The sequence below is a fragment of the Parasteatoda tepidariorum genome, chromosome X2 (assembly GCF_043381705.1).
Source record: "Parasteatoda tepidariorum isolate YZ-2023 chromosome X2, CAS_Ptep_4.0, whole genome shotgun sequence".
Classification (NCBI taxonomy): Eukaryota; Metazoa; Arthropoda; class Arachnida; order Araneae; family Theridiidae; genus Parasteatoda; species Parasteatoda tepidariorum.
Genome location: NC_092215.1, coordinates 43,904,513 through 43,928,560, shown reverse-complemented (window position 1 = coordinate 43,928,560; position 24,048 = coordinate 43,904,513). Strand labels below are relative to the sequence as shown.

At 27.8% G+C, this 24,048-nt stretch overlaps 1 protein-coding gene across 5 annotated transcripts in view; it reads left to right on the top strand.

Moving 5' to 3' along the window:
* Window positions 1-24,048, top strand: part of LOC107446025 (uncharacterized protein CG43867) — a 200,583-nt gene that overhangs the window by 156,718 nt on the left and 19,817 nt on the right. For all 5 annotated transcript variants that reach the window (XM_071188138.1, XM_071188136.1, XM_071188135.1 and 2 more), the window contains 14 exons: window positions 863-1,393; window positions 3,179-3,562; window positions 7,049-7,121; window positions 9,256-9,356; window positions 11,252-11,534; window positions 13,453-13,607; window positions 13,692-13,802; window positions 13,990-14,076; window positions 14,884-14,953; window positions 15,973-16,058; window positions 18,931-19,011; window positions 20,201-20,377; window positions 22,312-22,417; window positions 23,020-23,132. In XM_071188138.1, the coding sequence (XP_071044239.1) occupies window positions 863-1,393; window positions 3,179-3,562; window positions 7,049-7,121; window positions 9,256-9,356; window positions 11,252-11,534; window positions 13,453-13,607; window positions 13,692-13,802; window positions 13,990-14,076; window positions 14,884-14,953; window positions 15,973-16,058; window positions 18,931-19,011; window positions 20,201-20,377; window positions 22,312-22,417; window positions 23,020-23,132 (2,358 nt within the window). The remainder of the gene's footprint in view (window positions 1-862; window positions 1,394-3,178; window positions 3,563-7,048; window positions 7,122-9,255; window positions 9,357-11,251; window positions 11,535-13,452; window positions 13,608-13,691; window positions 13,803-13,989; window positions 14,077-14,883; window positions 14,954-15,972; window positions 16,059-18,930; window positions 19,012-20,200; window positions 20,378-22,311; window positions 22,418-23,019; window positions 23,133-24,048) is intronic.

The following is a 24,048-nucleotide window of genomic DNA, read 5'->3' as shown; positions in this document are numbered from 1 at the left end:
CTGTAAGTTATCTGACAAAGAATAGCTTAATGTACAAGAATATCAAAAAGAATACCTATAAAAAAAAAAAAACACATTTATTATTTATCAAAACATTTTGGTTTATAATTAACAATCTTCCTTTCTTTCATGTTTGCCCATTTTACAAATGCTTCTTGAAAGTTAAATGCACTTTCAGGGCCCTCAATATTAATCATTAACAAATTGTTTACATGGTTGATTAACAACCTGTTTCGAATATTAGTTTTAATCAAATTAAGGCAGCTAAAGCCCCTTTCACAGTCAACAGTGTGCATTGGTATTGTTGCACAATACTCTATAACAGAAGTTATTAATGGGTACTGTTCAGACACATCATTGGTATATAAAAATAAAAGTAATTCATTAAATGACATGTTTTTACATCGTTGCATTAAGATGTGTTTAAATAATCCCCATTCACAAAGTAATTCAGTTTCTGTAAAAATAGATATTTAGATTAGATATTTAGATTTTTTTTTCCTTGTTTGATCAAGTTTTTTTCATGGCTGTTAGCGTCATGGTTTTTCGCGAAAGCTTTTTTTAAAATGGAATTTAGTAAAATCCTTTAGCAAAAATGCGAAAATGCATTTTAGCATTTTTGAGGGGTCTTTTCGCATTTTGCGAAAAAAGCTACCGTAGCGGAAACCCTGGGACGGGTAAAAGTTTTGAGTTTTTTCGAGCCCTGGACAGTATTATGATTTCTGGCATTATGGGCCGGTAATTTTGCTCACAATTTCTAAAAATGTCAAAATTTTTATTTAAATTATGTTGTAATTTGTACTTATTAACAGTTGTCTTTATTAGACAATATTCTTTTGCTTTCATAATATTGCTTTTATAGGACTCTTCTCGTGGTAGCTATGAAGAAAATGTGGATTCTGATGACAGTTTACCGCCACCAGAAACTCTTGATTATTCCTCGCAAGCAGCACATATGCAAGAAGTTTTAAAAGAGCACATCTTCGGCATAACTGATGAATATAACCATATACCCAAGTTACCCATAAAACTTAATCAAAATTGCCCTCCTAATATATTGTATGCTTCTGTTGATTATTTGTCCAAAAAGCAGAAACATATTCCATGCCAAACAATGACTGAACCTCCTAAAATAAGGCTGGAAAGAAAAAAATATGCACCTGACTGTTGTTTAACTCCATCCACAATTAGTACAACATCAGAACACAGATTTTCAGAAATGGACTGCCCTTCTTGGAATCATTCGTCTTCTAGAATCGGTTCTGGATTAGTTGATGTTGAGACTCCTACTAGTCCTGAGTTAGAATCCTCTTTTCCCGCAATATCTTCTCAAAACGTATTGGAAGATGATTGCTTAAGTCAAAGACAATCCTTTTCTGTCCCAGAACCACATGTAAGTAACACCTTACTGTAATATTCTTAAATAAAAAAAAGATTTAAAAATAATTTCAGAATATATTAACTGTTTTTAGTAAATTGTATGAAATTTTTTTAAAGGTATTAAAATATTTACTTATTTTCTATTCTAAATTTTATTTAAATTTTATATATCCTGCCTTGTTTGATCTGAAAAAAATTGATAATTTTCAGATACATAACATCTGGTACATTTTCATTTAACTTCTAGTATTTAATAAAATTTTATTAAAATATTTTAAATTCAAAAATTATATTTTTTAACTACTCTAGTTTTAACTTTGATAAAGCTGACCATTTAAAAGTGTAACCAACCAATCAGTATATATGAGTACATCAACTATTGATATACACATACAAAGCATATGAAATTAAATAAGCACAGTGTTTTTTTTTTTTTTTTTAGTTTCAAAACTTTTTTTTAAAATATGTGGGATACTAATCAATTTTGTTGCAAGAAGAATATTTCAATTTTATTTCTAATTATTAACATTCATCTGGTAGTGTTTGATAAAATCTAAGTATCTTAGTTAATTCATATTCTTAAATAAAATTGATTATTTTTTTAAAAATAAAAATTCAAGTCATATATAAATTTATTCTTAACAATGTTACAAAATTTGATTTCTATTTGCTTTACATCTAAAAAACTATTTTGTAAACCATTTAAAAAAAGTTTTATTTGAAAAAATTAGTTTTCTTTATAAGATCCTTTCAAATCTGTAAGTATTTCTCCCATAAAATCAATGCTGTGTTTTTTTGGAGGGATCACTTATTACAAATCCTTTGATCTACCTAGTATAAAAATATCTAGTCTCTTGAAAAATAAATAATGTTGATGTATGCTTGATGCTTATAGGTATGAAAATGGATAATTAAAAAATAAAGCTGGGGTTCAAATAGAGTTTTTATTTATTTATGTGATAAAAATTTTTTTTAACATATATTATATTTTTTTAAAAAAGAAAAGCTCTAACAAAAATAAGGCAAACGCTATTAATATTTTATCATACTAAAATAATTGTATAAAAGTCATATTGAATGTGATCTGTAATACTTTTCTAATTATTTACCTATAAGATAAGTTGTTTTTGACAATGAAAGCCTGTGCCTAAGTTTTTTTCAAAAATATTTACTTAAACTTAATACGCCTGATTAATGTTTTTTTAATCTCTCTTAAAAATTTCTAAAAAGGAAACCAGTCTGCTCGGAAACTACAGCCGTCATTTATCAAATTGGAATTTTTAACGTTTTTGGCACAATTTTCGAGAAATAATTTTTCCCCTCGCATTTGTGTATTAGCATTTCAGAAAAAAAGTGCAAATTTTGTAATTTTTCTTTAAAAACTTTTAAAATAAACAGCTGTAAAAGATGCTTGTGTTACATTTACTGTATTGGTATAACTATTCTAAATGATTGTTTGCAATATCTTAACTACAGTTGTGTAAACACAGTACTAAATTACTATAAATAATCCTTTTCTTTAAAAATCATTATTTATGTTTAAAAAAGATCTATGTTTATGTAATTTTAAAAATAGTAAAAAAAAAAAAAGAATTATTTCATAAAATTTAGCAATTGAAAGAAAAAAAAATCTATTAAGTACTACATATATTGAGGATAATGAATAAGCTGAAATTTAATGATTAAATAAAAGTTTTTTTAGTTTTTTTAAACCATGATTGCTGTTTTTTGTACTCATCATTTTTTTATGTTTATTTATGAGTAACTGTCGGTTAAATGTGTTACTTTATTTTTCTAGGATTGCCAAAGTGAGTGTTTATGCCATATAGATCAAGCATATCTTCAATCTCATGTACCAAAATCTCATAAAATTCGCCCTCTTACTGCTCCAAATGCTTGTGTATCTGATTTAGAAAGACTTAAATTTCTTGAATCAAGCAATCACAATCATAAACCTGATAAAAATGTTATAACTCTTGAAAATTTTCCATGTTCTTTGAATTTATATGGAAATCACATTTGCCATCAAGATGAACTTCACGATTATGCTGAAATCTACACTCCAAATAAAGAATGTATTGATTTTTACACCAATAATGATGGCTGTGAATCCACTACAACTAATGAAGCAGTTACTTGTACAAAAGCACCAACTCCTCCTCTGCATCGTTTTCCTTCCTGGGTAAGATACCAGGGTTAATACTTAAAAAGGAGAAATTTTTTCCCTTACTTTTCCGTGTTTTCCAGGTAGATTTACCTAAAATTCCAAAATAAGTAAATAAAAATAAAAAATCAGCAAAATTTATGTTTAATGAAATTTATAAATAAAATTGCAACTCGTAAGAAAGCAATAAATTACTTTTAATTAAAAAAAAATTAAATGATTTAAATATTGTCAACTATGATAAGAAACAATAAACTGTGACTGAAAGGAAAAATAAGACTAAGGAAATTAATGGGGCAACATCACCTCTCTCTCTATTGCATATATAAACTGCTGTTTGTAGAAAATGCAACACCATGAAGGAATCATCAGAATCAAATGAAATTCGCAGCAAATGTCAATTATAGGATATTATGCAAATTAATAAAGTTTCAGAGCCATCGCGCGTGCGTGGCGCGCGCAGCGCCCTCTGAATTGATGCTGAAAGCGTATAAATAAAGTGCTGTAGCGGGACGTTGAAAATAGTCTATGATTATTTGTTAGTGGCAAACGTTTAGTGAGACCTGAGTATGCCTCCACGACGGAAGAATAAGAAATTCAAGCAACTTACGGAGTTTGAACGAGGGAGGATAATCGGCCTTCGAGAAGGAGGATTTTCCTATCGCGCAATAGCAGCTCGTATGCAGCGGAACAGTTCCACAGTGATGCGAGTTTGGAAGCAGTGGACCGACGAGCACCGAACAACTCGAAAAACAGGCACTGGACGACAGAAGGTGACGTCAGAGCGCGATGATCGACACCTGCTCCGCATGGCGGTGAATGATCGCACAGCTTCCTCCAGGCAGCTGGCAGCACATTGGTCTACTGCTACAGGTGTACAATTGTCGGCTTCGTCAATTCGTCGTCGTCTGCTGCGCCGTGGATTGCGTGCAAGGGTGCCATTATACAGGATTCCCCTCACGGCGGATCATCGACGGCTGCGTCGGCAGTGGGCTCTTGAGCACAGAGACTGGCGAGCTGATTGGCACCAAGTTGTCTTTTCAGATGAATCACGCTTCAATTTGTGGACCCATGATGGCCGTGTTCGTGTTAGACGTTATGCCGGTCAACGCTGCCTTCCTGAGTGTATTATTGAACGACATAGTGGTCGAACACCCGGAGTTATGGTCTGGGGTGCGATTTCGTATCATGGACGATCCAATTTGATACGAATTGAGGGTAATCTCAATAGCAACAGATACGTCCGTGAAGTGCTACAGCCCGAAGTCGTTCCTTTCCTTCAAGGCATCCCTGGAGCTATCTTTCAGCAGGATAATGCACGCCCACATGTTGCGCGGACTGTTAGAGACTTCTGTTCAGCACAACGCATGCAACTTCTTCCTTGGCCTGCTTATTCGCCGGATATGTCGCCTATTGAGCACGTGTGGGATATGGTTGGTCGGCGTCTCACTCGTGATCCGCGTCCTGCAGTTTCCAAAGACGAACTTTGGTTGCGCATACAAGCGATATGGAATTCTCTTCCTCAAGCAGATATTCAACATCTGTTTGACTCCATGCCACGTCGTATAGCAGCACTTATTGCAGCGCGTGGTGGCTGCACCAAATACTGATTTCGGACGCTTAATTTGTTTCTTTTGTTTTGAAAATTTCATCATTTATTTGTATCAGTACAAGTCGTTTCTGCATTAAATTTCATTTGATTCTGATGATTCTTTCATGGTGTTGCATTTTCTACAAACAGCAGTTTATATATATATATATATATGTGTGTGTGTGTGTAGATAGATAGATAGCATCAATACTGATTCAAGTTAACTCAGATTAAGTGGAAAATAATAATGAAAAATTAATATTTTTGCCATTTAGAGTTGCCCTTTATGTAACTAAATTTGCAAAATTACCTGTTTTAATCTTTGCAAGAGTCCATGCCATCTTATAAAATATGTTTTAATGATATGAACGATGTTAGGGTCTATAAATTTGTTGTAGAGCTCTCTGTTGCAAAGTATTCACTATGTGTTATTTTCATCGGTAGGGCCATAAATTTCCCTCAAAATTTTTCTTCCGAAGATCAGTAGTATATCTTTTACTCCCTTAACTGTTAGTGTCCAACACTCACAACCATATGGTATTATTGATTGAATTAGAGTTTTATAAATATTGATGTTTGTTGCTCATTTGCGTAGTTTCGATATTAGTATTTTTTTTAGCCCATTAAAAGTTCTATCATAATGTGATTATTGATTTTTGCTGTTATGTCATTATTTTGTTAATGTTCCAAACCAATTTTCTGATGTAATTCTTTTTAATTCAATTAAATTCAGTGGAACATGTGAATATTTTATCTTTCTCCTTTTTATTATTTCCATCTTATCTTTTCAAGTTTATTTTACTTTTGCAAAATTTTTAAAATGTTGTCGAATTAGTTCGGTCCGTTTTTTTTTGTGGTCAAAAATGCATTTATTTTTGAACAAAATGAATGAACAGATTAATCAAAGTATTGTCCATCCCTGGTTACTACTTTCCCCCACCTCTCAGGTAATTTTCGAATTCCATCTTGAAAAAAATGTCTCGTCTTTTGAGGCGATTCAAGTTAGGGGCCGATTTTCAATTTCTGTGAAAGAAGTGAACCGGTGACCTGCCAAATTGTGCTGCATCCGTCGGAACAGCCAGTAATCAGAAGGAGTAATGGCCAGTGAATAGGGGGGTTGCGGTAAAATATCCCACTTGAGCATTTCCACATAATTTTTTTCGGCGTGTGACTGACCGTTATCATGCAGAAGAATGACTTTGTCATGTCTTTGCTCTTATTCCGGCTGTTTTTCTTGTAATGCATGAATCAATTGTAGCCTATACCGATCGCCCATAATGGAATCCCCAGGATGTAGCAGCTCATAGAACAACACAATTCACCATTCTTCTTTCACCATTCTTGAAACGTGGAAACTATTCCCTACATGATTTATCAGTTGTAGCATTATCACCATAAACTTCTACAAGCATTCAATGCGCTTCAGCTGCACTTTTCTTGCAATTAAAGCAGAAACATAAAACCTCCCGCAAATGCTGCTTAGTTACCATAAAATTTGACATATTCAAAAAAGTAAAAAACAGGGTTTTTGTATGAAACTAAAAGCTATATAAACTGAATATTATTGATTGGTGTCTAACCTCTCTGAAACCACCAAAACCAGCTGACACAATGAAACATTCATTACAGCCAGAACCATCGTTTGAAAACGGACCGAACTAATTTGTACTCCCAATACATATGTATACTAATATCTTTCATGACTGTGACATAGATTTGTATTCGGATAATGTGGATGTAATTTTATAGACTGATGAAGCATGGCATTTTTATGAATTTAATTTATTCTCTTAACTATGTATCATGACTGGATTTAAATAGCGGACACTTTTTAACATTGATGGCTTAATTATATTTTATCAAGAAACTTGGACAGTATTATCATAATCTGAATATTCTTTATGTTCTTTTAGGAGTCCAGAATTTATGATGTTGCCTTAAGTGGAATAAATGTACCAATTGATACCTTTAAGGCACCTCTGGCTGGTATGTTCTATCAAACTAATTTATGTAATTTTAACTTCTGATGATATGTAAAATAGTGCAAATTAAATTGAATTCCAGAATGTGCTGAATTTGGAATCAATTTATATTAAAAGTTGCATATTCAAATCGTTATAGTTATCTATGTTACTAAGTGCTAGAAGTACTCCTTTCTGACAGTAGCATGCCTTTACAATAATTTTTCATACTTTTAATTTATCTCAGGATTATTTTAAAAAAAATAGCAACTAGGATGTCTTCATCTTTGCCAAAAATTAAATTACTATTTTTCAATAACAATTCAGTCATGAGGGGAGTATTGAAACTATGTAAAATATTGCTAACAAAACTATATATATTTGAATATCCTTATATTAGGTGGACCAGAAAATGTCATTTCGGTGCATTAAGACTGATGAATATTTATTACGCCAAAAGGACATTACTTTCCAGTCTACCTAATATACTGTGAAAAAACCAACCTTTCTGTGGCTTTTACAAAATCTATTCCAATTAAATTCTATATGTATTAGTTTCATAAACTACCATGTATAAGCACAAAAATGTATTTCTTAAAAAACATTAGTTTCTTTGCTGTTTGTTTCTCAATATCTAGTAATTTATTATTTAAAATTGCTATATTTCAAGTTACTCTCACAGCAATGTTGTTCAAAAATTTACCTGAATCTAAATGTGATATTGTAAAGTATTATGAACTCACAATATTAATGTATAATATATNTTAAATTAAAGTTTCTGTATATATATATATATATATATATATATATAGAAAAGTAACGTACTATTTACAGAACGTAAAAAAAATATAGCCGTGATTAACTTTTGTTCTTGTGATTGAATCTCAAATTTAGTGTCAATCTTAATGATTTGAATGGATCGCTTCAAATATGTTATTAATTAATGCAGACAATATATTAAGTTATGAAATTTGACACATAAGTATAACTTTTTCTGAATAAGAATAAATTTTTTTTAAGAATTTAATTTTGACCTTCAAAATATGAGAGTAGCCACATTCTCAAAAATATAACCCAAATAGTTTAGTCAGGAGAAAGGTGGAAGCTTAGGGTCTCTTAATGATAATTTTTCTTTTGACATATTTTACAATACTTTGAAAACTCTTGAAGGTCATCAAAAAAGTTTTGCGTAAATTAAAAAATCGTTTGTCTAAAGATAATTCCAGTAAGGGATGGATTTTAATTTTATTTTATTTGTTATAAATTTATTTAATAATGTTCACAAAATTTTTAATTGTATGGTTTACAAATTTTTACACTGTTTACAACTATGTAGTTTTAAATAACTGAAATTTTATTACTCAGAAACTGTTCGACTTATTCTATAGAGATAATTTTGTTTTTTGTCATATAAAATCTATAAATCCTTATTAAAAATTATTTTCACTTGGAATAATGTTTGGATAAATGAATGTTATAATTTTTGAAAATAAAATTTTAAAACAAAAAAGGAAATTAGCATTAAGATGTTAACGCACTTTTGTACCTATAATTTCTACTATAATAATTAATTGGTATATTTTAGGCCATCTCCATGAACCATAAACAGCCGTATTCTGAACTTTTTCCATAATCTCAAATTTCGATGCATGTTCAAAAGAATTTGCATTTTCGAACAAAGATAGACTTCATAGTTTCGTTTTCATAAAAGTTTTTAAAGCCATAGTTCTTCAAACTATGGTTTTTCTTGAGTAGATTTCCAATCAGGAGCTTGAACAACCATCTGATTGGTTCTCCACATTACATTTTCTTATGCTGTCTCTCTTATGCAGTGGATACCATCCTTATCTACTGCCGCACGTAAATATTGAAGGAAATATTTGATAGGGAAGCTGCTCCATAGTTAACCAGACAAATATATGTTAATCATACATTGCAACTGGTAACGTAACTATCTAGTGCAAACCAGGTTCGACGGAAAGAGGAGCTGATCAGTTGTGGTATAGGCAGGGGATTGGCACAAATAGATTTGGATGATCTACAGCTTGCTAAAATGTTCTTATTATTTTATACTGTTTAAATTTTTACATAATCTATGTTTATATGTATTTATCTGTATTATCTTTTTATTAAATATGCTTGTTCTATTTTTTTTCTAGATACTTCCAATAATAATCAAGCTAAAAGTTCAACTGATACTAGTAATTCTAATGCTGCTTTTACAGAACTTAGCATCCCTGTATATGCTACAGTGAATGGGGTAAGAATGTATTGTTATTTTTTCTTTTGCTATAATGTATGCTTAAAAAATGTTAAAGAAGATAATAGAATAGAAGATAAAGAAATAGTTAAAGAAGTCAAAATAATATATTGTCTTTTTTTTAAAAAAAAAAAAAAAAGTCAGTATGTTCCAAGTTATCTTTCTAATGCTTGACAAGAAAATATAAAATTTTCTTTAAGTAAAAATTTTTTTTTCCTCCTTCAGTTTTTCTTATTGTTATCTGATTAGCTTGTCTAAAATGTTTTACAAAGCTGTTAACATTTACAGAGCAACCGTAGTTTCTAAAAAATGCAAGAAATTTTTTTTGAAACCATAATAAGCTTTAAAATATATAGAATCTGCATTTTTCATTTTAAGAATCTCCTTTATTCATTTTACTGAGTTATACTTTAACAGTCACATTTAAGTAGTTTAATAATTAAAAAAAAATTTGTGAATAAGTTTTTCCAAGAGTTTATAAAAATTCAAAGTTCATGAAGATTAAAATTTTTTTCTTACTGAATATTAATTTAAGGCAAAGATTTCTACATTTTGTATATAAGTTTCCTTTGAGCATATACACTACCCTACAATAAAGGAAGAGACACTTTCAGTTTTTGATCATTTTTTTAAAAAATTTGTCAAGAAATGTCTAAAGAAATATTTTGTAACTTTAGAGCATTAGACTTTTCATACTTAGCAAAAAGGTTTAAAACTTTCAGAGGTTTGGAAGATCTACAATAAATTATGAAAGAAAGTAAGTTTTTTTTAAATCCCTTATGCCAGGAAATCAAGCAAAAATCATGTCATTATATCAATTACTTTAGTTGTTATTTTTAATAACTGCATTAAGTTTTGTAAACCTAGAGTAAATATTTATGCGTTTTCATTTACATGTAATACATTACTGTTAGGTAATTATTATTTACTAATTTAGAGTAATATCAGAAGTGCATTAATATCCATATATTTATTATAAAAAGCATGAATACTAATAGAATATTATGAATAATTAATTTAATATATTGAATAAACAAATTACTGAACACTGAAAAATTGTTTGAATACAGTTGAACAATTTGAATCTTCATAAATCTTTTTTTTTTTTTTTAACTCTTGGGAAAAACTTACATTCACAAAAATTTTTAAATAATTATAAAGTTACTTCTTAAATTGTCTGTTCCAAAAGTATAGTTCCTAAAAGATGAATTGGGAACATTCTTGAAATGAAAAGTGCAGATTCTCTATATGATTTAAAAGTTATCAGAAAAAGGTATTTTATGTATAAAAGGTTTATCTATAAATTAAATCTGATCCCTTTCTTGGTCTAAGCTTTATTCGATACAGTTCTATTCTTCTATACTGTTCTTTTTCTTGTTTCATTGTCAGGGCCACTTTTTTATACATACTTTTGATTTACTTTTCTAAATTAGACCAAGAATTGTTTTTAATAGTTACAAATTTTGTAGTAAGCTCTAATTACAATATCATTTGCTGTAGTCACAGCTTAAGTTTTGACACGAACATGTTTTCAATACCTTCAAAGCTTCTGTTATTTGTCTGATTCTGTTATCAATTATCATCACAAATTAGTCCTATATACTATTGTGGGATGATATTAGCTAATTTTAGACAAATAAATGATAATATTGTAGAAACTGGCATTATAAAACTGTTATCAGTATGGGACGAAAGCTCTGAAAAAAATGTTTATTTTAAAACTGTTTATGTTGAAAGCTCATGATCAAAGTTTGCAGAAAGTTCTAAAAAATAGTAAATGCAAATTAATAAGTTTATTTTTAGGAGTTAAAAAACTTTTTTATTCTCAAAAATATTTATCAATATTTTATCTTTGTAAAAGCAATATTTTAAGGAAAACATTACTCTAATTTTAGCGAGCATCTCAAATTAGATCTGTTCCATTTACTGGGGAGTCCTCTGATTCTTCAGATAATGAGGACACCAGGGTAACTATGATTACAACTTCATCTCAAACTACTAGTGGTGACACAGAATCTTCAACATCAATTGGGGCAAATGCTGTTGATCACAGCCCAGTCGATAAGAAAGTATTTATGCATTGTAGAAAGTTGTCGAACTCTACTCTTCCTCCATGTCCAACATCCTCCACAGTATCTAAATACCATTCAACTACATCCTCTCCAATGAAACAAAGAGGTAATGTAAACTGAACATGTTTAATATCATTTTCCTTTTAGAATTTTTTTGAAGCCTGAAGCTATATTTTTATCTTTAAAACAAAGATTTCCGTAAATTTTTTTTTTTAATTTCCTATTTTAAAATGAGATTGAAAACTACACATTATATTGCGCTGTTCTACATCTAAATTCATTCGATAAAACATGACAGAAATTTCCTTTCTTTCAAGTTTGTATTGTATGTAATTTTGATTTAATAATTTATGTAATTGTAAATTTGAATTATGTATCCATTTTAGTTATTTTGTTTAACTAATATTTATTGCATTATAAAAACTGGAATATTTCCTTAAATTATGAACCTCTTTATAAGTGTCAAATGTTTTATATTGTTATTAATATTGCAAGATTAATTTTCAATCCCTTATAATACTGTAATTTTGCAGAGATACACTGCCCTGGGATGTATGCCACACCTTTAAAAGTTGACTAAGAAGGAAAAGTTTTTCATCAGAAAGGTGTAATACACCGTTCAAAATTTAACTGCATGATCGATTGTGGTGTTAACAGATCTGATTTAAAAAAACAAGTTATCTACAAAATAAATTATTTGACCTTTAAAAATCATTAAAATAATTATTAAATATACTATAATAATCTATGCAATCTTACTTAAAATTAAAAACTATGTATATTTCTATTATTTTAATCATAAATTTTTAAATGTAAGCAAAATTGTACCATATATAATTAATTGTACGCAGTTGAAATGTAACACAATCATAAACACATTATAGTAATAAATACCAATTTGAAATACTTGAATTTTTTGTAAACCAAGTTATTAAGAACCTAAATATAATTAAATTAAATTAACAGAATACAATAAAGTGACGAAAAGAGTCTTAATTGACGCAAAATTGTACCATATAGAACAATTGTGATCGCACCATGTTGATCTATCGTAATTTGATTTGAAATATCTAAATATTATAAAATCAATTTATTAAACAGCTAAATATCCTTACGATACTTCAAAAATAATTAAATATTTTTAATGATAATTAAATAAAATAAAATAAATTTTGTTTTGCACAAAATTATACTATTAAAATAATCACAAACATATCTCGTTTCTTTTTACAAATTTTAATTTTCTAAAATTTTAACCTATCAAATGATAAACAGCGGAGAACTATTAAAATAATTTTTAAAAAAATAGATTTAAAAAATAAACTATCTCGTTTCGCACAAAATTAAAGCATAAAATGATTGTGAACACATTATTTATTTTACAATTAATTTATAATATACCAGTTGACAATTTTTGTAAAAAAAATGACAATTTGTATCAATTGTTTTGTATATATTTTTTACATATTTTTTAAAAAAGAACATATTCCTTCAACAGCCTACTTTTGGTAAAGGGGTCATGGAGAATAAGGCTCCACAATTATGTGAGTAATGGCATAATTGTGACAGTTTGTTTACCATTGTGAACAAGCTGCTATTATTTCTACAGCAAGCTGGTACCCATTAATCTGAAGCTGAGTCAGCTTTAACGACGTGATAAAGGCCATGGAGAAACGAAACACAGTCTTTCACAATGACAGCTCAGTGTCATAACTACTGTACCATTGCTGTTCTTATATAAATCTTATTTATTAGAAATGCTATAAACAAAAGATTTTAAACTTTATCATTTATATTCCTGTCTCTCAAATTTATGCTTGTAAATTGCATGAATTTCAAATTTTTTCTCCAAAAAATCTAGTTAATTTCTTTATAACGTAAATAAAATTTCATTAATTTTTTAAAAGCATTGTTTTAAGCTCAAATCAAAATTTCTCTTGGAGAAACTGTACTTTATTTTTTGTGTACATACTATATGGAGAATTGTTTAAAAATTTAGACACTAATTTAACCATTATTTTTAGAGTTATCTAGTGAATCTATTTTATCTGATGATTATGCTGTTCCTCCTGATGCTGTATCCATTGATGAAATTAGCATGACAGACAACCGTCCTAGTCTAAATAATACTCCAACATTTTACCGCAAAATTATTAACTGTGATGATTCAATAAAAAAGGTACTAAATGATCCAATACTTCCTACCATTTCTGTTGTTTAGTTTGTGTCTCATATGTGAAACAATCTAATTTTCTCTTATTAGGAAACTCTTGAAAAGTGTGGTTTTCTAACTAAACTTGGAGGAAAATTTAAAACTTGGCGTCGAAGATGGTTTGTGTTGCGCAATGGGACTCTCAGTTATTATAAATCTCAGGTACTGTTTAGTTTATTATCATATTTCAAATTCAAAAATCTATTTTAATAGGTTGTAACTTTCTAATGAATTCTTTTTGCTTTTATTTATGTTGTGGGACGTAGCCTAACTATTTTTTTATACCTAAATTTTTTTTAGCTCAATATACGTAACTAATTACTGTTGTACCATAATCTATATTTTACAGACTGATGTAAATAGAAAGCCTCAAGGTCAAATAGTTCTGGATGATGTTTGCCGTGTTAATCGAGCTTATGATGCTGCTACATTTGAAGTAGGACATGTTTAATTTTTGCACATTGTTCTTAGTGCTTTTGATTATGTTTTAAACTTAAACTTGACAAATAACGTAATTTCGCTGAGATGGGCCACCCTGTTATGTATGTCCAACCTGCAAAAATAGACTAAAATAAAAAAGCTTTTCATCAGATATGCTGTACTGAATTTTACTATACTGACAAAGGTTTTGATTACAGACTTAACACATTACTTCTAAATATGCATAGATATAAATAATTTAAATAAGTAAATAAAAACCATTGAAAATGTATTAATATACACAAAATACCTAAGCTTACTGACAAAAACCATGACTAGTGGAAAAAACAGATTTCATAGACAAAACGGGGAAAGCAAACTTTTGCTTTATGGCCAACATCATCACCGGCACCACCGTGATTTTCTTTATTCATTCCTTTCTGATTTTTGCTTCTCCACTTAATGCTCGTTCCCTATACTCAATAGCTGTTTGCATCTGCCTGACAGAAAGGAAAGAGACATGATTTTCTTGCCGAAAGCGATTCCCAGAAAGGATGCGAACGACCATGGGGGAATAATTCCACGTCCATTGACCATTTTTTAGTAACATTAGACATAATAAAATTTATAAAAAGCACCAGCCTCAAAAATGCAATTTTTAAAGTAGGAAAAAATAAGTACCATCATATGTAGTGTCTCATTAGATTAATCTTCCTGCCAAATTTTCATGTTTTAAATTAATAACATCGTGGCATATCTCTGCAAAATTACGGTATTGCAAAATTTTCTTATGAAAGTTAAGTTTAAAATCATATTTTAATAGATTTCAACTGGAAAAAGAGTATACTATCTAACAGCTGACTCTATAAATATGATGGAAGAGTGGATAAAAGGTATTAAAAAAATTAATTTTTTAAAAATAATGCAATAGTTTCATTGTCAAGGATGTATTTATATAAATATTTTGTACTAATTACAACTAATTTATGCTTAAATACAAGATTCTTTAAATTTAAAGGAAAATCTTTGTATTGAATTGCTGTTATTTATTGTTTACTGTTTTTATTGCTGTTATTTATTGTTTACTGTTTTTATTGCTGTTATTTATTGTTTGCTGCTTTTATTGCTTTTAATTGAAATTCAAAATGTTTCTGTCAGATATTTAGAATTCAATAGGTGAAATCATACCTCGATATCTTATAGTTTTACCTCAAATTTTTATTCTTTACATATTTCTACAAAAGTTAATTTTGAATAAAATATTTTATTTGATTAATGGAGATTGTGTGAGTATATCCATCGTTGAAACTAGTTTAAAAATACCAGCTTCAAAATCAATTATCTTTTTCATTATTTTATAAAAATTTTTCAATGACTACATGATTTGATTACTGTGCTATATTAGTAATTCATGTTGCTGCAATATGAATTACAAATGTAAGATCTAGAGTTTAAACTCGCCCAAGTTAATTGTTTTAATTCTACATATTTACTGTACTAGCCTGCTATTACATGAACTCCTTTTAATGCAAAAATCAGTATTGGCGATTACTGTGGTTACGAAGATAATTCATTGTGATTCATGATCATTAAATATTTACTTGCTCAGCTGCACATGCAAGAGTAAAAAATACAAATCTGATAAAAGTTTTTCTATGTCACTGGCATGTAGGTAATATAATTTTTGAGCTGATATGTATGAAAATAAATCTAAATGATGAGAATGAGCACAAATCTAACCACAAAAACAAACATAATCTTTCAATTCAATTATCAAGAACCTACTTCAATGTGGTAACACAGAATGAGAGGAGGAAAATTTCAGATGCAAAAAAAATTACAAATATAGCACAAATTTTGCCTTTTATTCATTTATTTTGAGATTCTAATAAAATTATTTCTATTTTTTTAGTACTACAGAATGTGTTGCGCCAAAATGCCACTAAGCTATTATTGACTAAAGATGATAAGCCTACTATTGAAGGCTGGTTGACTAAGGTAAGTTAATTTTATTAAAAATTTGATATGGACTACCTTACTCAGGTCACATTTATATGCAAGATATTTAAAGAGCTTAGCAGAGATAAGTATCAACGTAAAATATGGCCAAGTATTACATTAACAAAATTTTAGGGTCAGCTGTATGAATTAAAACTTAATATTTTTTACCAAGCCAATAGTATGGTTTTTTGTAGAAATTTTTTATTACCAAGTCACTAGTATGATTTTTAAAAGAGAATGTTTTGTTTACAGTTAACTTAGTGTTATATTTTCTAAAATTTTTCATAAAAATCTTTAAAATGTTATTTAGAATCTTCTTAAGATATTTGTTTCTTCATTTATTATAAGTTTTAGAGAATTTGTTTTAGCTTTTATCTGTCATAAATCTAATTTTATTTTCCATCAAATAACAAGGGGATATTTTGTAATAAAGTAAAGCTGTTAAGAAGAGTGTAAATAATTCCAAAAGGTTATTTTTGACTCATAACTATAAAATTGTTTGCACAAAAAGCACATTTTTGTGAGAGTTTCTTTAAGTAATGGAAATATTTCTATTTAATAATACATATAAGAAGTTACTTAGAAGCTGGAAAGTACTATAAGACTGCAGATTTCAATGGAGGAAGGTAATAACACCCAAATTCAAGATACAAAGTAACCCTTAGTCACAGATCACAACAGGTTACGAGAGCAACACCAGGTTAGATACCAAAATTTCAACTCATCATGCATGACACTTAGACCCAGAGTTAACTAACTTTAACCTGATGATGTCCTCAAGTTAGTAACTGCGGATGTGCAGTATGCAAATTTTTATTTATTTATATTTTCAAAAATAAAATTTTAGATATTCGGTTTGCTTTTGTTTTATGTTCAATAGGGTCAGTTCATCACGAAATGTAATTGTAATTAATTTATATCAAATAATTGCTTATAAACAAAATTAAAATTGTCCTGCGCTAATATCTTCTTAATTTCCCAAATAACTCTTAGCAGTTGTTGCTGCACTTAAATAATTTTTCTATGAGAAATAAACATCATGTATAATACAGACTGTGGTAGCACATTAGTAAAGCTTTTTTTTCAAATGAATTGTCTAATTGTAATTTTAGGAAATAAGATCTTTAATTATTTACCAAACATTTATTTATTTTTCTGAAGAAAAAATAGAAGTAGAAATGCAAACGATGCTTGAAATAAATATATCGTTTAAAAACAAAGAAAATAATTTATTATTTGATTAATATAAGTTAATTAGTGAGATGATAGATCTTGCCCAGTAAATAAAAAATAGTTTATTTAGATTAACAGGCAAAATAATCTGCAATATATAGATATGAAGATAACGAATCATATTTTAAAATTTTCCTATTTGTAGCATAGTACTAGTAATAATATAAAAATAAAAAACATATATACTTTATTAATAATATATTATAAATTATTTTGAAATAAATATTATATAATCAACACAAATCTAAAATTTTATAATCATAAAATAAGCTGTTGAACATTTGGAAGAAATAGAATCATAAAAGAGAGATTAATTGCTTAAAACTATAATACAAATTTAAACTGCTCCTCTTTAGCTGACATCTTTTTTTAATATTGGGCCTGGCTAATTAATGAAATCTAGTGTATTACAACTGATATATTTCCCTTTGCAACTATTTAAATAATTAAATTTTTAATATATGATTTTTTTTTAAATGTTGGAATTTTTGGGAGTATTTCCTTTGATTATGTCATTTGCCTTTGAAAAAGAAAATATCATATTCACCATATTCCTGATGGTGATTTTCTCTCTATCATCTGCAGGGAAGGCAGCACAATAAAAGCTGTTTATAACTCCCTCTGGATAATTCGAATGTGTTAATTTATATTAATCTGAGCTGTGATTTTTATATTATACAATTTCATTTAAAGTGTTAAAGAAAATCTTCTCAATGGTTTAAGGTATCCATAATATGAAGAAAAAAGATTAAAAACGTGAAGAATATATAATCCTCTTGATCATTGTGCAAAATAAAAGTATTTCTAATTGAATATTGCTATGTAATATTTCTAAGTTTGTGTGTGGCTGTGTGAGTTCAATTGAAATATTAATATAATATATGTTTTTTATTATAAATACGTAATAAAACTCAGACCCTTTAGCTTATCAGTACAAGTCAGTTTAAAAAATGAAGCAGTAAAAAAGTGAATAGAATTTAATCAATCAATACAATCTATTCCTTCAGTACAAAAATTTAAAAATAGCTATGAAAATTGAAAACATACACTGTTAATAAGGCTATAAATCTTCCACCAGAGTGTAAGAAAACAGCAGGTTCAATAACGCACAGTTAAAAAACGGACAGTCAAAAAATAATGGGAAAATCATTTTTCAACTTGTGGACAATATTTCCAAACTGGGTCTTCAAAACTGGGTCTTAGGTCAGTGTCAACAGTGAATACGGAAAAATGTAACTTAAAACTTTCATCTACACTTTGGATAAATCTGTAAAAGAATTAAGCTAGAACAAATTAAAACAGTTAGTCAAAAAAAATATTTCTGATCAATTAGCAAAGTGAAGAATTGGTGTGTTTATAGCAAAGTAACTAGGTTTAACCTGGAATTTATTTTGATTTATAAATTAACAAGATTGCATTGATTGCAAGATTTTCATTTCAAATTTGTAATTTTTTTAAAATTATAATTTAAAGTTATATTTTAAATTATATTACTTTAAAAAAATTTATTTAGTTTTTACTAATAACTTAAAAATGATGTTTTGTGGATGAATAAAACTTTATTTTTTAAGGCATGTTCCAATATTTTTTTGATAAAAAATCATAATTTTTTATTAATTTTGTTTTTATTTTTTAGGTTAAGCATGGTCATGCGAGACGCAGTTGGTGTGTTCTTATTGGACGAATGTTTCTGTACTTTAAAACTCCAAATGATTGTGTGAGTTAAACAAATCTTTATGTCTGCCAATAAAAGTGTTTTATTATGCTGTTGAAACTGTTTTGATCAAACTCTTATAACACTAATCTTCTAAACTTAATTCAAAATTTTGGACCCTTCAACTTTCTTTCAAGAACATAGCACAATTGAATGCTGATACACTGAGTGCCCCTACTTATTAAAATCTTTTTTTCATGATACAAACATTAAGAAGTCTCTAATTTTGCTTCATAATGCTATTTTTTCCTCATATTTATTATTCTCAACCTTCACAAAAGCTTTTTTTTCCTCAAAATTTTGTTGAAAAATAATACTAAAAATTAAATTATTTAAAAATTATTTAAATTAAAATTTAAACAGATAAAAGATGATTTATACTTAAAAAAGGATGTAATATCTAGGTATCAAGTTGTTTGTAAAATACACTGAATATAGACCTGTAGAAATGGTAATTTGCATCTCAATACCATATTCATAAAATGATTGTTTGCTAGAACACCATAACTAACTAAAACAGATATTTATAGTACACTTGTTTCTTTTAAGATCATTTTTATTGCATTAGGCTTATGCATTACTGTACTCTGAAGATGCATGTCAGTCCTGTACAATTCTACAGACTTACATTGAAGAATGAAGAAAATTTATTTTAACTATAGGAATTTATAAGAAATTAAGACAATTTCAAATCTGATTGATCTTTAATCTTCGATCATGGATTAGAGTTTGCCTTTGAGGTAAGATAGTGCTAGTTGTTTACACAACACATTTGAATTATCTTGTAGCAATTAAAGCTAATTTGCATGAATTGTTTTGTTAGCCTAGAATTATGGAAATCTATAAGCTTGAACCTCTTTAAGTGTTAATATCACAAAGATAATAATTGAAATTTTTCAGTGTGTCAGTTTTTAGTCTTCTAGGGTGCTAGAAGTTTAAACAGGGATCAGATTTAAACAGAAGTTTAAACAGTGGGCAATTATTGTTATGAAAACTAGAAAATCTTAAAAATAATGTATCAGATGATTGTTAAATAGGCCAGATGCTTTTGAAGTGTAAATGGAAATGAAAATTAAAACTTGTTATTTGTTTGGCATATTTAGCTAAGAGTTATTTTATGCAGATTAAAAAATAAATGAATTAAAATTAAATAAGTTTTAATAAATTAATATTTCCATTCATTTTATTTTAGAATCCTCTTGGTCAAATAAACATGCGAGATGCTAGAGTAGAGGAAGTCTCACATGTTTCTGACAGTGATGATGAAGATCATGATCACAATAAAATCACAAAATCTGAGTGTACCATAGGAATATTTCCTAATCATCAAGGACCCACTTACCTCCTTATGGATAATAAGCAGGAAATGGTAATAACATGTGTCTTTGGTATTCATTTCTTCAGCTTATTTAGCAGTCAATGTTTTTAAAAACCTAATTGCTATCTTTTTAAGCAAAAATATTTTTGAATGAATTTTTAAGGCATTTGTCTCTTTAGCTTGATATTTTTTAACACTTTGAATAGTAGTATTTGCATATATTTAATTTAAAAAAAGTTATTGCATGTGGCTTATTAAAGCAACTTTTAATAAATGTAGTTTATGTGGTTATTTTTGTTCCTTTTAGAAGTGGTTGAGTTTGTATGCTTTCATTGTTTTTATAGTTAAACTGGGAGAAAGTTTTAAATTTGTTTTTTTTTCATTACGGCAATTATTAATATGTACCTTATTTTCAAGTGGGAAATTTGATTGTTGTACCAATGAGCACCTTATTTTTTATTCAAAATAGGGAGATTTTTCACTTATCAAGTGTATTAGTCAGCCCTCTAATTCACACTTGTTGGAAATTTAATTTTTATTTCTAAGCTACAAAAAAAGTAGAAATATTTATGGATTCAAAAATTTGTCAGTAATTATATTTTATTGTTCCTTTATATTCTATTGTTCCTCATTCTCCTCATTATTTGCTTGCTCTTTATTGTTCCTTATTTGTCATAAGAATAATAGTTTTTATACCAGAATGTGAAGTTAATTATATGTCATGAATATGAATAAGGAATAGAATAAATCTGATTAAAAAAGGGTATAATTAGTGATTTAATCATGATAGGGAATAGATTACTAGTGTGAAAAATATTTGTGAGGTCCCAAGGCAAAAGAATATGCAGGAAAGGTCTAAATAAATTTTGAGGAGAGGGTATACATTAATTTAGTAAAAGAAATTATTATGTGTGCTAATGTGTGTTATCAATAATAAATAAATATATCTTTTGATAACTTCTAAGCACTATTTCTTATAGCATACCTTATATTATATAGCTTAAATTATTAATATACTTAATATATTATGTATATAATATACTTATGTATAATATATTTAATGTATTATATGTCATAAATTAGGAGCTAATCTCATATTGGCAGTCGTTTCCTTTGCTTAAAAAATTACAACTGTGCGACACCCAAGAAAATTAAACCTCATTGAAATTCTACTTGTCACTAATGTTGTATAACCAGTAGATGTCTGTTTATTACTGACAGAAAAGCAGATTTTTTTTTCTTCATCGTAATTTCAAAGTTAAATATGTAGGTGGGTAAAGTCTTCACTAGAAAATATATTTCCTATAGTCATGCAATGACGAAGTTGTTATATTTTATTTCAGTAAGCAAAATTCATATAAATGATTGAAAGGTCGTTATTTTTTAATGAGCTTTGACATTGATAATTTGTTTAAATGAAAATGAAACCAAATTATTAACTTACATTACATATACTTACTCAAACTTTTTATGAACACAATAAATTTCAAACTTTGAAAAGGAGTTTTAAAAAAATAGCAAATTTCTGACGAATTCATTTAACATTTTGGGTTAATGTTTAAACATAGCAAAATGTTAACTTTATAAGAAAAATATATGGAATGATTTCTTGAAAAAGTATTTAATATAAGATCTTTTCAATTTGTATATTTTCTGAAAGCTTTCTTTCCAATTTTTCTATTATTTACATAAATACTTAACTATTACATTAACTAGAGAAAATATTGATTGCAGATCGAAAATTCTTAAGCTTTTACACATGGCATTTATTTTGCCTAAAATGGTTTTTAAATCTGTTATGAAAATTCAACAAATTATTTCATTTTTTCTAATTATGCTATTTGAACCATTAAGAATTACATTAAAATTAGACTACTTTGCACTTAATGTTTGCAGTTTTTAAATAAATTTCTTTTCAATTTCTCATTATTTGACATTTTTCCCAAGGCAAATTATTTTTTAAAATAGCAATTTATGATTTATAGGATTCTTGGTTGTATAACTTGACTGTAGTCTCATCGGGTCATAATTTAGCAGGTACTCAAACTGAACAACTTTTTGCCAAACTGATGGAAGTTGATGGTGATGAAAGTAAGCTAACAGTTTTTGATTTGCTTTTTATATTTTTCTTGACATTTATGTATTCTGTTAATATAGCTAATTCCTTAAATTGTAAACTATCATCATACATATTTATAAGGTAATTTTAGTTTGAATTACCACTGTACTTCTCTTTATGAAAAAAATTATTTCCAACTCATATCATTTATCCACTGTTACTTTCTCAGTACATTTAGTTAATTTAATTGTTAAAGAATGATCTACTTAAAATATTAAATGAAATATTTTAATGCTAATATATATAGAGTTATTATGATAATAAATAACAAGTTTGTTAAAAATATTTATTGTTTAGTATATGAAATTTATTAAATTTAAATTTTGTGAACTGTTAATCATTATCTTAATCTTTGTATAAGACCAAGAAGAGAATTCTTAATTATTCATCCCCATGTTTGTGTCTTATTTTCAAGAAAGCGCTACTCCTTGTTTAGTTTGATTATCAATAATATTTTTCTTACATTAACAAAATTAGTCCTTTCCTTGAACTCAATTTTGTGAATATTAGAAATTTTCACTTAGATAAATTGCAAATAAAATGTTTTTCTCTTCTTAACAACTTATTGTTTCAGGCTCACCTATATGGAAACATCCTCTTCTTCTTTATACTAAAGATTCATTATCTCAACCTCTAACTACTCTTCCTTCTGAACAACTTCAAATGGAAGCAGTTAAATTATTTAAAGTAAGTTAAGCAATCTCTGAATATAAAAGTCTTAATATAACATATTATTGTTGTCAAATTTGGATGTGCCAACTACTACTGACCGTTTGGAACTTTACAGAATTCAGTACTGATAAGGAATTTTTTTAAAAAAAATGTTTGAATATTACAAAAATTCCCATTTAGAAAATTCTTTTTCAAGCTGATTTTACTGCTTATTTTTAGTATCTTTTTCACGAATTGGAGGCTTTCTTATTTTCACTCATTTGAACTAACTTATTTGTTCAAAAATTAAAATCAGTGCAATTTTCTCATACAATTTATAATTTATGACGACAAATTTTATTTAACAACGAAATTTAGAACTTACTTTATGGTTTGAAGAAGTTAAACATATTAAATATAATTTAATTGTTTTATTTTGAGGAGCATTTTGCTTATGCGTTACACACGTTGAAATTTAATATTTTTTGTCCTGGAAAGTACTCAAAAAGTGGTATTTGTTACCTTAGAAAAGTATTATTAGAAGTTGATATCCATTGAAATTTAATTCATATTTATGTTTTTGAAAGATTTGTATATAAAGCAAATAACTGAATAAGTACAGATATGATATATATATAAAAAAAGATAATTTCTTTTTAAACATGTATGAGAATTTATTCTAACAATTTATGTCAAGAAAACAAAGTAGACATTTAAGAGAATGTAAACAAAACAAATCAATCAAATAATTTAAAAAAAAAAATTATATAACCCACTTTTATCTGCTATAGCATACTTATAATTTAAGTACACACTTAAAAGACCTGAAATATAAAATTGTAAATATAACTTAAAAAATTCTACTTTAATTATAAATGTTTCACCATTATTTGCTCTCACATTACCACCCATGCTTTGAAAATCTGCTTTTTAACATGAAAATTTCCATCTT